Genomic DNA, 18,868 nt, shown 5'->3' on the forward strand with positions numbered 1-18,868 from the left:
TAGTTCCCACTGAACAAGATCTAGGGAAACAAAGGCTTTCTTTTCTCATGCTAACAACTCCATTGTAAGTGACCTCTTCCAGGACTCTGGGAAGATAAGCTGGTGGAAGTTCTTCCTGCTTTCCTCCCCCCTCCCCACCACTAAGCTCATTAACTCCTTTGCTCCCAAGTATTTCCCCAGTCCTGGCCTCTCTCCTCTTGGCCAGGTAGAAAAATTAAATAAAATGAAGCTAAAGGGAGAAATGCAGTCAAATAGAGAGGAGAGAAAGTTTGGGCCTAGTATCTCTACCTATTATGCAAATGAACATGGCATCTGATTAACATAATCTCAGAGATGTCCCAGCTTGCTACCCAGAAGGCATCCTATTTTTCTATTTGTATATTTTAAAACACTGCTAACAGAGCAATAATAATGTCTGATGCCTTTGCCTAACAACAGCTGGCTATATTTTATACACTAAGAAGGAAATGGGAAGTTTTCCTGGGAACCCACTAGCTATTTTAGGAAATCTTTTTTGAAGAAGAAAAAGATGATGATTTAAGAGAAGGGAAGTTAGGGTGCTTATCTGTTTCTAACTCAACAACAGAAACTGGCCTAGGAGGTGAAGGTAACCAGCAAAGCACACAGCTGTTCATTTTAGCAAGAGAGCTGGTTACCAGCAGAGCCTAGAGCCCTACTGCTGTGCGAAGTCTTGGATGCAAGCCACCCCTGGTCTAGAAGGTGGAGCTAAGAGGAGGCAGCCTTCTTCTGTCTTTTCCATTTCACAAACCAGAGAATGAAGAAGACGCAGGGCAGAGGTGGCCTCGTCCTATGCCATCAATCAAAGGAGAAAGATTTAAGCCCCAAGCAGCCTTCCTATGGCCAGTGGAGGAGGGAGAAATGGTCCTCCTTGGTTCATTCTATGGTTACAATGGAAGCCCATCCAGCAGGTGACAGACAGGCAAGGTCTAGCAATACCTCCCAGTCATAAACCACTTCAGAAACACCTCACAGCCTCACAGCCACATCCACATCCAAACACAGACTGTTGTTTCCCAGATCTTGAATGAGACTCCCATACAGGGTCCTGAGCTGTTTAGTGTCACCACACTTTGGAAGTGTAACATTCTACCTCAGGATGACAATCCACTTTTAGGAATATGGTGACATGCTTATTTATCTTCTCACAAATCTCTTGTCATCTCTCCCCGACATGGGGATACACTACTGTCACCTCCACCTAGAACCTAGAGCAAGAAAATACCAGGCATCCATTTCTCGGGAGATCCCTCACAGCTGTGGAACAAATAGATCTCATCAAGTTAAAAAGTTAGTTCATTCTGGTTCAGAACTTTTTCCTTTTTCCATAAAGTGTTGGAACACCACCCTCTGAAACACAAGCTAACTTCCATAGCCTACACACAAGCCAGATCCATCACAGTGAGCTCAAAGGACCTTCCACCTCCTTTCCATAGAGCTTTTTTCCACAAGATCTGCAGGACTATAACTTTCCGAGCCTCTTCTTCCCATCACTACCACAGGCTGACCCAGGAAAGGGTTAAAGCCCTCATGTCAAGCACAGGCTGGGGCACTGGCCCAGAAGGGACATGGGAACCAGGGCAACTGAGTGATAAAGGCGGATTGTAGCAGCCCACTGAATTGGAAATGACTTGTAGGCCCAATGAAACAGAACTTTGGCAGTAAAACAGAATGAAAGGAATGAGACAATAAAAGGCAGGACAAAGGGTGCAGAGTTGTTTCAGCTTAGCAAAATAAGCTCACTTTGTTGTTGGGGAAAGCCAAAGCGGATTAGGATAAACCAATGACTAAGCATAAGTCTTCCAAACTAATTACACAGTTCTCCATGTGAAGTATAATTGGAAACCTCCAAATGTGGGCTGCTGCACTCTCACAGGAGTCCTACCAAGTGAGCATCACCTATCGAGCTGGAGCACACCTGAGCAGCTCTGTCATCTGGGGAGCAGCTGAATGGTGTAGAACTTCCTGCTTCATTTGTGACCAGGCAAAGAGCTCATTCTTTCAAGGCCTCTCATGATCACCAAATCATACAAGTGGCAATGTAAGAAACTCCTACTTGAAGGATGGGCATAAAGGAAAGAAGGAGGGAAACCCACATACTTGGGGTTTCTTTGATCCAGAGAGTTTTAATTACCCAGCTGGGCTCTTCTGAGTGGCTGCTGCAGAACAGTCCATTCCATTGCCTGGGACTGCATGGGGATTACAGAGCATCATTTACCTGCCATTTTTTGGAATGGCCTATATACATCATTCCTGTAGGTATGGATTCATGAAACACAGATAACATCCACTAAGAAACCAAGGCAGCTAAACAAATTACTATACACCAGTGTTTTTGACAAATGAACAGAACTGGCTCCCGCTTGGAGTCAAAGCCTGCTTGATGTCAAAGTAGGAGTCAGATTTTTTGTAAAAGAGAAGGGTATACTATGCAAAAAATGAGTGACCATCCAGGCTTTTCCCAGTATGCAGAGACGTTAGACAATATCCTCTTCCCCACTGCCCACATAAAAGATATGCACCTATCTCACTGATATATTGAGAAACACATTTTAACATGCACTTTAAGCCTGGCACCAAGCACAAGAAGCTTTGATATAGAAAAATCTAAACCCAGCACAAAAAAAATCTTCATAGTAATGTCAGAACCATACAATCCCAAGTTTTATTCATTTAGATCTAGTTCTTTTTTTTTTTTTTTTTGGCCAGTCCTGGGCCTTGGCCTCAGGGCCTGAGCACTGTCCCTGGCTTCCTTTATGCTCAAGGCTAGCACTCTGCCACTTGAGCCACAGCACCACTTCTGGCCGTTTTCTGTATATGTGGTACTGGGGAATCGAACCCAGGGTCTCATGTATACGAGACAAGCTCTCTTGCCACTAGGCCATATCCCCAGCCCTAGATCTAGTTCTTGCAACAGGGAGGTAGTAGAACAACAGTTTGTCTGGGTCTTGAACATAGGATGAAGATTCCAGTTATAAATAGTGACCTTTTTCCCTGCATTGTCAAGTCCAGACATAAACTCTAATATGGTTAAGACTCTGGTTATTAACTACCATGTTCACCACTCTTCATAATGCATTGTTCTGGATTGTATAGATGCCCTGAATTATCATCTATTTATATTTAGAAAATTTCTACATCACTGACTTTTTAAACTTAAAATCAAGCTCAGGACTAATTCAATAAGGGGTTAGCAAAATCTGCCCCCAAAATAGAGCTCATCTGTTTTTTCTTTGTTTTTGTTGCCAGTCCAGGGGCTTAAACTCAGGGCCTGAGCACTGTCCCTGGCCTCTTTTTGCTCAAGGCTAGCACTTTATCACTTGAGCCACAGCACCACGTCCACCTTTTTCTATATATTTGGTGCTGAGTAATCAAACCCAGGCCTTCATGCATACGAGGCAAGCACTCTACCACTAGGCCATATTCCCAGCCCCTCATCTGTTTTTTTATGAGTAAAGTTTTACTGAAACCCCATCACCAGACCCCTCATCTGTTTATATGTTGGCTTTTTCACCCTATCGCAGTATTTGCCCAAAGCTGCAATAGAGACTATATGGTTTTCAAGGCAGAAATATTTACTACTCTAGCCCTTTACAAGTTTTCAATCCTTTCCCTTAGAAAAGAAACCAAGGCTAGCACAGAAACAACCTGTCTAGGGTATCACCTTAGTCCCAACATGAAGGCCTCAAAAACCTTACCTTGCTCTATGACAGACATCAGAAAGGCTACCCAGGGGAAAGGCAGCCATCAAAGTCACCCTTACACCAGTGGCCTCCCCTCACAATTTCATGTTAAATATAAATGTGACTAACCTGAGGAGGTAAGTCTTCTGGGAGGAAGGTGGAAGAAAGCACAATAAGCCTCCAATTTGAGTTATTTAAAGCCCTTGGTGTATCATTCTGAACCCACTCCACTTTCAGTAATGACATATTTAGACTCCTCTAGCTTGGCCCCTCAATAGCAGTCTAACCCATCTTTCCTGCACCTGAAACACACTTGGAGCAGCTGACACCTCAGACAGGAATGGAAACGACAATAGAGTGACAGGAAGGGAAACCTAGAGAATGGTACACCCAGTGTGGAAGCTGCAGAGATGACAAAGTTCTACACTTGGAGAGAATGGAAGCAGCCTAAGAATTCTGGCTCATTCACTGCTTAGCTAGCTGACTTTGGCTGAATCTTATCCTCCCTGACCCTTACTGTTTTCCTTCACCAAATGACATAGATGACAATATCCACTGTACAGACAGGCACTGCCCCTAGGCCTTCCAAAGAAACACCATACCTTCCTCTTCTGTGTAGCCACCCATTCTACATCTATCTTGGGGATTGATTAGAGGTTGGAAAAGAGCAATGTTCAGGTCTGTTATCAGATAAATAGGCTTCTTTTAGAGAGAGAGGGACTACTGTACCCAGTTCTACCTCTCAGAAAGCTATGACCTTAAGTCCAAGATAACCACACTGAGGGCCCATTTAACAACCCATAACCCACCAGTGGCCTCTCAAAGAAAAGTTAAAACAATAGCCTAGTCCAATATTCAGCTCTTTTTTTTTTTTTTCTTTTTTTGGCCAGTCCTGGGGACTGGACTCTGGGCCTGAGCACTGTCCCTGGCTTCTTTTTGCTCAAGGCTAGCACTCTGCCACTTGAGCCACAGCGCCACTTCTGGCCCTTTTCTGTATATGTGGTGCTGGGGAATCGAACCCAGGGCCTCATGTATAGGAGGCAGGCACTCTTGCCACTAGGCCATATCCCCAGCCCTCAGCTCTTTTTATAAATAACAAAATTACTTCTTACTAACTTGCAGCTGGTATGAAGGATAGCCCAAAACAATTTCACAGAATCAGGAATATGAACGTGTGCATGTGGGTGCATATGTATTTGAGTATTTTCATGCATGAGTGAGCAAGCACACGCGCGCACGCGCACACACACACACACACACATACACTTACAAGTCACCTCTTTCAACCAGAATATAACCTATTGAAAGGTAGAGTCAGATTATTAACTTATCTGTTACCTCCTTTCACAGTGCTGGATTTACTGATGGCTCCAAGGCCTAGCAGCAGTCTCTTCTTACTTTGATCATTCAGGAGTCAAATGAATTACACCAGAATTACACCAGGTAAGCCTGCACAAGGGGCCACAGACCTAACATTTGTTACAGGGAATGAGAAGTAAGCTCTTCTGAAGACAGACTCAGACAATACACAGAGCATATATATATATAGTTGAGATGAGCTGCTAACATGTGAGCAGAAAGAGCGTTATAGGGTTTGATACACTCAAAAGCCTTCTTAGAAGGCTCAATATAGAACTCCCCTATGACCCAGCAGCCCCACTTTTGGGTATCTATCCAAAAGCCCACAAACAAAATCACAGTAATGCCACCAGCACAACAATGTTCATCGCAGCACAATTTGTCATAGCGAGAATCTGGAACCAACCCAGATGCCCCTCAGTAGACGAATGGATCAGGAAAATGTGGTACATATACACAATGGAATTTTATGCCTCTATCAGAAAGAATGACATTGTTCCATTTGTAAGGAAATGGAAGGACTTGGAAAATGTTATACTAAGTGAAGTGAGCCAGACCCAAAGAAACATGGACTCTATGGCCTCCCTTATTGGGAATAACTAGTACAGGTTTAGGCAAGCCATAGCAGAGCATCACAAGGCCCAATAGCTATACCCTTATGAACACATAAGATGATGCTAAGTTAAATGAACTCCATGTTATGGAAACAATTGTTATATCACAGTTGTAACTACTTTCAACGTCCTATGTGTATGTGTAGTTTCTATTATTGATGATGTTCTTGTATCACCTTCCTGTGGTTGTACCTATACTATCTCTGTAATCTTATCTGAGTATATTGGAAACCGTGTTTACTGGTATTGGAAGTAGGAAATTCAAAGGGAATACCAAATTTGAGATACACAGGGTAAAAAAAAGAGAAACAACTACAAAAGCAATACTTGCAAAACTGTTTGGTGTAAGTGAACTGAACACCTGGCGGGGGGGGGGGGGAGGGAAAGGGGGGAGGGAGGGGGGCATGAGGGACAAGGTAACTGTAAACTGTAAACTGTAAACTCTCTGTACATCAGTTTGATAATAAAAATTTGAGGGGAAAAAAAAAGCCTTCTTAGTCCTTTAATGAAACACTTGATCAGTTTATACATCCTGCCAGCATGCATAAACACTACTGCGCAATTAACTGAGCAGCATCGGACCAGGCAAGTGCTACGCCAGAGGAGATGGTTTGTGACTGTTAACCACACAAAAGCACAAGTGTTCTCAGGGCAGTGATGGAAGCAGCCATGGCCATGGCTGAGACTTGAAGAGCATCGCACCACTGACATTCTGGGTCACAATTTTAAGTGTTAATGAGAAGCAACCAAAAGACAGACAGAAGTTTGAGAGAGAGAGAAAAGGAGAGGAAGAAACAAAGATTGGGGTACATGCAGAGATATGCTGTCTGTTGACAAGCACAGACCTGTTTGGAATACTCTAACAACTCATCTAGGCAATATCAACTTCTCTGACACCCGCAAAAAGGCCCAGGAGATTCCAAGGCAGGTTATGGCTCGAAAAAAAATCCCACCTCATGTTTGCAAACACTACCCTTGGACTTGTTTAAAGGCAGAAAGACGGATCACCCTCCAGAGCTTTCCATTATATAAGATAGACTTGTCTCATTTAATTATTTCCAACCCCTCTCCCTCAAGCAGGGTGGGGCCAGGTGACAGACAAATCCCCCAGTACCTTAAATCAGTCTTGGAGAGAGAAGTCCTTGGCATGCTTTGCTATTCCTTAGAACCAGCCCAAAGGAACAGACCTCCAACTGGCAGTGCCAGAAAGAGCTGTGAGGAAAGCATCTTTCAAAACACACCTAGGTGGGCAAGACAGTGCCATTGCAAATGCATGCAGGACTGGAAAGGGCTGGTTTCTCCTTGTTGCATGGTCTCATATTCGTGCAGAAATTGATTAATACCAGAGACAGGGAAAAATCTCCATTTCAAAGCTAAATAAAGGTCATGGCCCTCATCCCAGACAGTGGCTCATAAACAGATAAACCTGGGGATGGTGTCATAGATGCCCATCGCCCTGGGCAAATAAGCTGAAAGCACAGAACCTTCCCTCCGCTTGCCAGTGGGAGGTGGTGCCCTTGTCCTCTCCATGGTAAGCATGACAGCTATTGTGGGAGTAAATAAATGAGTGATGAGGGTGGAACAGGATGTCACAGTGCTCTGCTAATCAGCACTTCAGTGAGAAAGACAGACCTGTGTAGAAGGAGCAAGGGCCAAGTCTGTGGGTCACCTACCACCTTCCTTGGGACTGGAGGAGCCACTGGAGGAAGACCATACAAAGGGAAAAAGAGATAATATCCCTGGGGCAATAGGGAAAGGAACACAGGCCCTCAGGAAAAACTACCAAGATACTGTCTCTCTCCACCAACTAGAAAGAAGTAACAATCACTCATGGAGGCCCCTGCTGTCTGTCTGTGATTCTCCATGTGTCATAGTTCTTGGCTGATTTGAGGCTCCAATACCCAACTTAATCTACCAGTAGAGCCCAGGGCATCATTCTGTGCCTGTCTCAAGGGCCCTCAAGGGGGGGAATGAGGGAGGAGGTAACAAACAGTACAAGAAATGTATCCAATGCCTAGCATATGAAACTGTAACCTCTCTGTACATCAGTTTGACAATAAAATTTTTTTTTAAAAATTTAAAAAGGGCCCTCAAGTCAGAGAACATCAGGTACAGATGGTACAGATGTTGGGTACAGCCAACATTTTTCCTGAGTCTCCTGTACTTGACAGGAGTATTCAGCTGCCAAGAGCCCCAAGGAGCCTCGTCTATCAATGCATTTTCCAGAAGAGCATACAGAAAGGAAGGCTAGCGCCAGTTCACAGGCTTCCAACAGCTTCTGTAGGCACCTCTGTCTCGTGAGTCCATCACAGCCCTGGAGCCCTAACCCAGGCCCCAGGCAGCCATCAAATGTCAGCAAAACCATGTTGAAAGGCCACTCTGCCTGGTCCTTCAGGCTAATGGGGCACCAGGCTGATCCTATGCCAGACTTTTCCATCATGGTTCCTGCAGAAGGTCATTTCAATGGTGATAGTCAAGTTCAAGGACAAGATTCTTAAAGACACAGGTATGGCAAACGCAGGGCCATGACTGCTACTCCTAAAGACCAATCAACTAGCTGCCTTTGGACTGTGCTACCCAACCACCTCAGAGCACTTACCTTGCCAAACTGCTCAAAGTACTGCTTTACATCTTCCACTACGGTGTTCGCAGATAATCCTCCTACAAATATTTTCTTTGTTCTGGTGACCATCTGCAAGCAATGACAAGAGGACGACACAGGTTAACCAGGTTATCTGAAGCAATGCCTGATAAGATGCTGAAAAACATGCCTCACTCAACCTTCCTGCAGAAAGGCAATTTTAAATCTCTGAAGGTATGGACTAAGCCATTCAATATCTAAGGATGCTGGAGTTGGCTACTGTGCACATCTTAGGCATTCTGTCTGCCAGAGTGAAGAAGGTCCTAACTGACAGAGTAAACTTGGGGCCATTGGGGGTCCCAAGATGTACTACCTTCATTCTAATGCACTAGTATATAGGACCAAAAAAAACCCAAAACCCCATATCCAACTATTTTCAATATAGGAGGTGCAGACAAAACACAGCTAACAGCATAAAACCTACTAGTGAGAAAGTACCCCTCAAAATGTGTGCAATAACAATTGTACACATAAGCCTGTAATACCAGCTATGGGGAAGGTGAAGATTGGGAGGAAAAAACTAGCAAGTCTCCCCATCTCAATCAACAAGCCAGATATAGTGGCACATTTCTATCATCTCTGCTTCATCAGTGGACACCAGTTAGTAGAAAGATCAAAGTCCAAGACAACCTTGGGGGAAAAAAAAAAAAGCAAGACTCTACTTTAAAAACAACTAAAGCAATAGAAAGGGTTGGGAGTGTGGCTCAAGTGGTAGAACCTCTACCTCACAAACACAAGGCCAAGAGCTCAAAATTTACTTCAGCTACATTTTTTTTTTTTTAAAGAAGAATTGCACATATAATTCAAAGCTTGGTGAGGTCTGCCTGTGCTCAGCTGTTCTAACGTTGGTATATGTCTATAAACAAGATAGATGCCGACCTCACACCTGGGGACCACCCTGCAAGTGCTGTAGCTACTCTTTCCTCTACAGATTTTTCATAATTCACCTTGGTTCACCCCGGACCCTAGTCAAGCCCTGCTAATCCCCAGGATCAACATACCCCTGTTCTCACAGGACCTTCTTCTTGGAATGTTTCTCCATGCCTAAGTCTTCCCATGGCAAGTTGTAACCATCCTCCAAGGTCCCGTAACCTTCCCCAAAATTAACACTATCTACTTGCTGTCCCACCCACAAGCTACTCTGCTCTCCTCTGAATCCCCTAAGCACTGGACCCAGAGCTGCCAGCAGCACCCATTGTTCCATACCCACCTCCCTCCTGCTAAATAACTCCTTCTCTACATGGTCTAGACGACTCCTGACTCCCTAAGAATCCTCTGCAATGCTAAGCATAGGGTCAAATCTACCCACATTGTGGGTCGTGGAGGAAAAATAAGCAAATACAGACAAATTTTAGAGTTCCAAAGCAAAGGGAAAAGAAAGCCCCATGATATAAACTGCTTAGAGCAGAGATTGAACATCTTACATGTAGGAGCCAAAAATTAAGGAAATAAACTCAACTCTAAAGGTTTAGTTGGCTGCTATGGTGGGTTTATTTTAACGTCAAAATTAAAAACTGTGGCCAGGTGTGGTGGTACATGTTTATAATCCTAGCACTGAAGAGGCTTAGGTAAGAGGATTATAAGGCTCCAGATTAACCTGGACTACAGAGCAACACTCAGTGTCTCCAAAAGCAAAAATAATTGAAAACAAAAATTAAACCAAAATTTAAAAGGTATAAAAATCCAGTGGGCACAGTTTGGTTACCTATAATATGAGCAAAGGCTATCTACATTGATTGTGACAGGATACCGGAAGCTGCAATACATGGGTTATGGCTGCCTTGTTCACTGACCTCACTAGGATGCCTGGCATGTTTGCTGAGAGCTTGAAAAGACCAACCCACCTCCAACAAATCACCTGAGTGATACTCTAGGCGCATAATGGGCACTAGAGGCACATATGTCACTACAGCCCACTGGCTGATCCTAAACTGGAAGACCTTTGTAATAGACTTTCTACACTGTTTTAAGGTGTCCTAGTGACCACCATATTGCCTTCCTCCTGCTGCCTATGAAAACTACACCCCTTGGTTGCCTTTTTTTGGGGGGTGGGGGTGGTCCTAGGGCTTGAACTCAGGGCCTGGGCACTGTCCCTGAGCTTCTTTTTGCTCAAGGCTAACCCTCTACCACTTGAGCCACAGCACCACTTCTGGCTTCTTCTGTGTATGTGGTACTGAGGAATCGAACCTGGTGCTTTATGCATGCTAGGCAAGCACTCTACCACTATTGCTTGCCTTTTAAAGCCCTGGCTGTCATCTCTTTTGGAATATGAGTCAAAATGATGTGAGGACATTCTCTAACCACCCTGCAAATGTCCCCACCACCAAAGCTCCCAGGACTCTCATTTTCTACTCCTGCTCCTTCTGTTCATCCTTGTTTTTTTTTATCCATACATAAAATCCCCCCTGGAAGATCAAGGTCACCTTAATGGTGAAATTCCATCAGGCCTTGTGATGGTTAATCTTGTCCATTTGATTAGATTGACAGATGCCTAAGAGATTAGTAAAGCTCATTTGTGTTTCTGTGACAGCATTTCCGGAGATGATTGGTATGTGGGGCAGTATCTGAGGGGGAAAAGACCCATCTTGAATGTGGGGTGGTACCATGCATTAGGCTTGGGAGCTGGATGGAATAAAAGCTGAAATAGGAAAAAGGTAGCTAACACAGGCAAGTAGCCTCTTTCTCCCTTTAGCTGTCTCCTTCCAAGCCACCATGACGTAAAGCTGCTGCTCCTCCAAGCCATTCCTTTCAGGACAGATTGAAACCTCTAAATCTGTGGCCAGTAATTGGAGTTTGAACTCAGGGCCTCATGCTCTCACTTGACTTTCTCATTCACAGAAGCACTGTAACACTTGAGCTATATCTCCACTTCTAGCTTTTTGCTAGTTAATAAGAGTCTCAGACTTCTCTGCCTGGGTTAGCTTCAAACCAGAATCCTTGGATCCCAGTCTCCTGAGTAGTTAAGTATTACAGGGTGAGCCACCAGCACCCAACGAATCCTTCTTTCTTGAAGTTGTTTATGATCAATATCCTGTTAGGACTACAAGAAAAGCGAACACAGGCCCTTCTGCATTCTGAAGTCTCTCCTTATACTCACTAACCACCAAATTTTACTAACCTAACTTTCTCAATGTATTCACTCAAAAGACAAATTAAGTGCTAGGTGCTGGCATGTACATTCTCACAGAATGTGGAATTCAGCTCACTATCAAATGAAGACACAGTAATTAGACCACTATACAAGGTTCCCATAAGGGCTAAATTAAATATTATATGCCTAAAGAGTCTAGCAGGACATGTGGAGAGGAGAAATAAATGGTTACTGTAATGGAATCCACAGTCGGATACTGGAGTCATCCTTTGCACTCAATAAGACGAGTTACACAAAACGCTTAGAAAACTCAACTCCCATTGCTCCACTCTCTTCCACTATAATTTCAAAAACACTTGCATCTCTACATAGTATAAAGCTGCTGAGACTCCCAATAGTTTAATTTCAGATTTTCCATTTCTTTCTTTTTATTGCCCCTCCTAGACAAGTAATTAAATATCTATAAAGAAATACTACCGTGATCTACACATATTTGCTGATGGGAGCCTGGACTGACAGCAACTCTGGAGAGGCCATCTATGAAAGGAAGCCCATAGCCCCTTTATATACATCGCTCAGAGGCAGCTGGGACAGAGAAGGCTGTGCTGTTGTATTCCCAATATTCGCATGGACCACCATGCCTTCACTCCATGTCAGAGAAAAGCAACAGAACATTCATTCCCCAGAAAATGGTTAAATGAAAGAATCTCTCTGTACATCCTCCACAGTCACCTTTCAACCAGCCATAAACATGCCATGACAGAGCCCTAAACACAGAGGCAGACACCCAGCTGTAAATCTTCAGTTCTCTCACAAAAAGCCTTTAAAACATTCTTTTTGGAGGGATGAGAAATTCCAGGTCCCAGACAGTGTGCATCAAAGAGTCTGCGTTTCTAAAAACATCCTCTCTCCAGGAACCAGCTCAGAGGCAGTGACCGATCCCACTCCTCAGCACACACTAAAGAGAAACTGGCTTAATCAAAACGTCCCAGACGTGGAAAGGCCAGAGGGAAGATGTGTGGCACTTGGTTAGCTGTTCACTGATGTTGTGGCTTCGGGAGAGGGGAGCACAGCTGGGGGAGTGAGGGTGCTGTGCGTGGTGACCTCTCCTGCCAGGGCCACGGGGGAAAAGGGGAAGCACAGATGATCAAGTTCGTAAAGCCTAATGCCATCATTGCCAAATGGAGTGTGGACTGCTTGGTGATTTGCATTTGGGTGAGACACAGAGGAGGAAGCACAGGACCCTACAATCACATTCTTCTCTCTGTTTCCCTTCCATCTCTATGGCTACTGAGAAGGACAGGGTGAGGGTGGTGCTGGGATGTCCACTCAGTGGAAGTAAACTGATGCCACACAAGCTTTGTGCATGTGTGAGTATGCATGAAAGTGCATATGTATATACAGTGAAATGTCTGTGGCCATTTGGAGAAGTGCTCATTCTCAAGTCTGAAACTATCCAGTATCCCTCCCCAGATACAAGCTTAACCTTCTTCTGACCTTGGAAAAAATGAACAGGACAAGGAGAAGGTACTTGCTAGTGCCCAGGCTCTATGCTTCTTTGTAATATAAGAAAAACCTTTTGTGCCAGGCACTGACAGTTCACTCTTGTAACCCTAGCTACTCAGGAGGCTGAGATCCGAGGATCATGGTTTAAAGCCAGCTTGGGCAGGAAAGCCCATGAGACACTTATCTCCAATTAAACACAAGAATTAGAGCTGTGTCTCAAGTGGTAGAGTATCAGCTCTGAACCAAGAAGAGGAGGGGGAAAAAAAAAAGGCAAAGGGGCAGTCAGTGCCCAGGCCCTAAGTTCAAGCCCCAGGACTAGCACACACAAAAGTCCTTTCCACCCAATGAAGTCACCTATGTTTCCTTCCTGTACTAGGCCTGATATCTCTGTGGTACTTAACCAGTATAGGGGTACTGGCTGCTGCACACCAAAATGTTCAGAGGGAAGGTGCCAGCCACATGTTTTGAGAGTAATCAGTCCAAAATCTAGTTACAAGTAAACTGATCTCAAACATCCCTACCTTAGGTTGTGGTGAAGGGGATGCAGGAAAGCTTCCTACGTGCTTTTCACAACTAGCAATACTAGGTTCCTACCCAAGTCTGGCACCCCAAGAAGCCCCTCGGTTATTGGTATAGATCTCACTCAGAGAAGTAGGGTGGTTGTGTATGTTGTGTTGTGTATGTGTGTGGACAAGCAGTCACACTCTCACAAACCCTTGCCACAAAGCTGTGCCTCTAGATTCTTAATTTACATAAACACTACTGCTCTTCAAAGTAAGGCCCTCCACCCATGCCACTTCAGAAAAATGTTGTTTAACTGACACACTGGCTGGAGTCAACTGCTCAGGACAGCTGCAAAGACACTGTGCCTTCCTGCCTTTTTCCCCCCAATTCTTAGAAATTCTTGTTAAAGATGTGCTTCCATCTGAAAGATGGACCACTCAGAGTAAGATCACTGCCTGTATTCACACACACACACAAAAAAAAATTTAAGGATAAAACAAGTAGGAGAGAGAGAAAGGGAGGGGAAGATAAGAGAGAAAAGCAGATTGGGATGGTAGAAGGTTAGAAAAGCTATTCTTAAGAACTTAGTGCCGGGGTTGAGAATATGGCCTAGTGGCAAGAATGCCTCGTGTACATGAAGCCCTGGGTTCAATTCCCCAGCACCACATATACAGAAAACGGCCAGAAGTGGCGCTATGGCTCAAGTGGTAGAGAGCTAGCCTTGAACAAAAAGAAGCCAGGGACAGTGCTCAGTCCCTAAGTCCAGAGCTCGCAAAAAAAAAAAGAAGAAGAAGAACTTAGCGCCAGCAGTACTAGTCCAGAAATATTAATAATCACTTTCAATGCCCCATCCATGCACTGCCACCAACCATCTGAATCAAGTGCCACACTCACCTAGCATGTCACACTAAGACACAGATCATGTGCTGGTAATCTCCAAGTGTTTCTATGATCACACAGGGGAAAAAAAGATTGATGAATTGGACAGGGCGCCCCCAAAATTCATGTTACTATTGTTTTTGGATATACTAAGCCATTTTGTGGTGATATCACTTTGGATATTAGGTGGGTCATAAATCCAGTGACTCATGTCCTTGTAAGAGGAGGAGAGGATACACAGGGAAAAAGTAGTCATGTGGTGATGGAAAGACAAGAATGATTGTCTACAAGTGATGTGTCCAAGACCATCACCATCAACTAATAGACACCTGCAGAGGTACAGAACAGATTCTCCTCAGATCCTGCACAGCAGTCTGCTGCCATCAGATTCTGGAGTTCTCATTTGCCTAATCCACCCTATGTATATGTGTGGTGATCTATCCCAGAGTCCCAGGAATCTAATCAAGAGAAATCCCAGGACACCATTGTGTCACCTTTTTTTAGTGCCACTGGAGCCAGATTCCACTGAGAAGCTCTCCTTTGATGGGGGAGGAGAATGTTACTCCCACACTGTGACAATGTGAAGAGTCTACCTCATCAAGGAAGGCAGTTCTCACCCAATGCTTGTACATCTTTGCCTTAAAATATGAGAGTAGAGAAATTTAAGGAGAGACAACCAAACACTGAAGAGGATGTCAATTCCTTATAACCACATGACAAAAGGACCGGGGTTTATATGTGAACAGATTACTGCCTCATAGATAGAGCAGATGGAAAAGGTCATCTTCCCTATGGAAAAGTGCTTCTGCCTGGTGTTTCTTCCATACCTGGAGTTCTCTTCCCTCACTGCAGACCCTCAGTGGGCCAGGCCTGAGCTCTGCTATTCCCACAAGTTACCTCATGGAATTCAGCAACAGGTTCTAGCCTGTCCTCTGGAGAAAGAAGGTAAAGCTCAACAATGGAAAGCACCCAAAGAGAACAGCTACAGCTCAAGGGGATCTCACCATGGATAATAAAAGCCCCACCTTCTCTATTCATGGAAGGCTCTGGCACTTCCATTACTGATGGTGTTGACTTCTTTCTTCCCAGCAGGAAGACACAGATGAGGAAAGGGGACGACTAAGGGCACTATGAGAAGCAAATCTATCTTTGCTCTTTTAAATGTTCAAGTGAAGATGTAAAAATGACAGGGGGCTGGGAATATGACCTAGTGGTAGAGTGCTTGTCTCATATAGAGGAAGCCCTGGGTTTGATTCCTCAACACCACATATATGAAAAAAGCCAGAAGTGGTGCTGTAGCTCAAGTGTTAAGAGTGCTAACCCTGAGTAAAAAGAAGCCAGGGACAGTGCTCAGGCCCGGAGTTCAGTCCCCAGGAAAAAAAAAAAAAAAAAAGAAGACAGGCCAGATGTCATTGGTAGAAACATAAAAAGTAGCTAAGTGGCTTTGGAAAAGTCTGGATACGTCTCAGATGATTGGGCACAGAGTTATCTTACGACCAAATGATTCCACCCTCAGTACCTACTCGAGGGAAATTAAAACATGCTTCAAACCAAAAAAAAAAATTACACAAAAATCTCAGAGTGAATCAAGAGCAGACCAACCCACAGGTCCACCAATGGATAAACAAAATGTGGTGCATTCATGATAGAAGAGTATTCAGCCTTGAGACTCTTCCATTGAATAAGAGAGGCCAGTCACCGAGGACCACACATGGGACTCCCTCCCTTCACAAGAGGGAAATCTGAACATTTCTATGTAGACAGAGAACATTGATTAATGGGGCTAAGAGAAAGGACTGAGGGAGGGGGTAACACAATAGGTACAGGAATTCCCCCCCCAAAAAATGACTAAGAATGGGCATAAATATTTCTGACTAATCTAAGAACCGTTAAATGTACAGTTTAATGTATAGTTGCACAATATTTGAAGTCTATCTCAATAAAGCTTTCTTAAACACAACAGAAAACTCAATGTCCCAAGGCAAGGGCTTGAAATAAATCCAATTGCCCCAAAAGTATGAGCAGGTCTGTTGTTCCTCTCTGCTTCTCCCTCTAATCCCTGTATGCCTCAATTCACCCACAGCTGACCACTGGGAAGAAGTGTAATTAACAATACTTTATGTTATCAACTATAGAAATTAATTTAACTTCAAAGGAAACTAATTACAAATATAACCCCAAATGTTTCCCTGAGTTCTCTCTCCCTGTCTATAGCTATTAGCCACAGAGCACAAGGGTTCAAGCTACAATTTGGCATTCCTTCTAAATAGTTTTAAATTGGAAGGGAAAAAAATAGCCTTCATCTATATGGGCTAGAATATAATTTACACACAATTATACAACCTAGTCAGGTTACAGCATTACTCCTGATTAAAACAACAGTAAGTCATTGACAGGAGGACATGCTCTCATAATGAACCGATCAGAATCCTGTAGCAGGGTGGCTCATGCTGCCCACTTCATCCCAGAGCCCAAGGCTTGGCTCCCTCCCAAAATCATCTAAAAAATACTACTTCCTCTTACCCTTGAGGGAAAGCTGCAGGCGCAGGGGTGACCTGATCACAGATCCACAGATCGTATCAGACAGTAATATCCTTGACAGTAGCACAGAATCATATTGGGGATTGGGGGAGGGGACAATAAAGGCACAGAGATGAGTGTTGCTTTGGAAAAGCACAGGAAATTAAGGAACCTGGGCTATGCATCAACTGATACTGAGTGAGGCAGTAGGCTGGCTGTTATCCCCACCATGGATGGGCACACACAAGCAGTTTCCCCATCACTCTATCCTCTGGGCCGCTCAGTGAGCTAAACTCACAATGGAGAAATCACCAAAGACTTTCCTCAGGGTTCCAATGATTACCAATCCATAATACAATTAAGTCCCATCATGGCTTAGGTAATAAGCAAAAGTAAATAAGGACCTTTACTGTTGCTGACCCTGGGAACAGTGCATGTCTGCATACAAAAGAGGTCCCTTCAAAGCCTCACTTCTCCCCACCAAGGGAGAGGCTGCCAAAGCTCAGAATGCAGTGGGAGAGGGCTAGACAGGATGTTGAGGCTGGCAAGAACTGTGTCTTCAGACTTCTAGTCACTCTAGCAGTAGGATCCAAAGGCACCTACCCACAACAGAATTTTGAAGCTACAGAGGATGACTCGTGGGGAGAGAAGGCCCCAGAAATCATAACATAAATGGTCTCAAGGCCCCATGGCTAAAGTACAGGCCTTCAGAAATGATCCTAACAAAACACCAATAACATGAAAGGACTTAAATTATCTTCTATTAGTCTATCCATGTATGTATTTTCAGGCACATCTCTGTTTTTTTAGGGCTGGGGATATGGCCTAGTGGCAAGAGTGCTTGCCTCCTATACATGAGGCCCTGGGTTCAATTCCCCAGCACCACATATACAGAAAATGGCCAGAAGTGGCGCTGTGGCTCAGGTGGCAGAGTGCTAGCCTTGAGCAAAAAGAAGCCAGGGACAGTGCTCAGGCCCTGAGTCCAAGGCCCAGGACTGGCCAAAAAAAAAAAAACAAAACAAAAAAAAAACACCAATAACATGAAAGGACTTAAATTATCTTCTATTAGTCTATCCATGTATGTATTTTCAGGCACATCTCTGTTTTTTTAAACACAACTAATCCTGGGTTGTCACACAAGTTGGGTCAAATTTCCTAATTGCTCTGAGCCTCACTTTCCCATTCCATAAAGAGCCTTAAGATACTGGCCTAAATAACACACATTTAGGTACCCAATGTGAAATCAAACTGAATTATATCCTCCAACAAAAGCACTAAAGAAAACACAAGCCTTCCTTGGAGCTTCTCCCTCCTTTCCCCAGTCCCTCCCACTGAGCCTCTCACACCTATGTGCCTATTTCCAGGCTGCGCCAAGTCAGGCCACATATAGGCGGAAGGATATATGAATACACAGCCATAGTGATGAGCTCAGAGTATCCATTCACATCTCCCAAGGTACTGCAGGCTAGCTGAATGGCCACTACCAGTGAGTTGGTTCCCACACAGAAGTCATAAGTTACAAACTTTCTTGAACCACCAGTAGAGAAAGGCTAGCTTGGAGGGCTAGGAATGTACCTTAGCTGTATAGGGCTTGCCTTGCATGTATGAATCCCCGGGTTCAATTCCTCAGTAACACATAAACAGAAAAAAAAGCCAGGGGCTGGGAATATGGCCTAGTGGCTAGAGCGCCTGCTGTATATACATGAAGCCCTGGGTTCGATTCCCCAGCACCACATATATAGAAAATGGCCAGAAGTGGTGCTGTGGCTCAAGTGGCAGAGTGCTAGCCTTGAGCAAAAAGAAGCCAGGGACAGCGCTCAGGCCCTGAGTCCAAGGCCCAGAACTGGCAAAAAAAAAAAAAAAAAAAACTTCTGTAAAAAAAAAAAAAAAAAAAAAGCCAAAAGTTGAGCTATGGCTCAAGTGGTAGGGGCTAGCCTTGAGCAACAGCAGCTCAGGGTTAGTGCCCAGGCCCTGAGTTCAAGCCCCAGAACTGGCACAAAAAAGAAAAAAGCTATCTTAGATTGGGAGAAAAGTAGGGTGGGATGTGGGAGTG

At 44.2% G+C, this 18,868-nt stretch overlaps 1 protein-coding gene across 13 annotated transcripts in view; it reads right to left on the reverse strand.

The window, feature by feature from the left end:
* Msi2 (musashi RNA binding protein 2) overlaps positions 1-18,868 on the reverse strand; it is a 369,528-nt gene that overhangs the window by 225,161 nt on the left and 125,499 nt on the right. For 12 of the 13 annotated variants that reach the window (XM_048365273.1, XM_048365277.1, XM_048365278.1 and 9 more), the window contains one exon: positions 8,274-8,366. In XM_048365273.1, coding sequence (XP_048221230.1) covers positions 8,274-8,366 — 93 coding nt within the window. Of the gene's footprint in view, positions 1-8,273; positions 8,367-13,433; positions 13,439-18,868 lie in introns of those variants that run through there. The other variant, XM_048365286.1, reaches the window with a different exon arrangement.

This window comes from Perognathus longimembris, chromosome 17 (genome assembly GCF_023159225.1).
Source record: "Perognathus longimembris pacificus isolate PPM17 chromosome 17, ASM2315922v1, whole genome shotgun sequence".
Classification (NCBI taxonomy): Eukaryota; Metazoa; Chordata; class Mammalia; order Rodentia; family Heteromyidae; genus Perognathus; species Perognathus longimembris.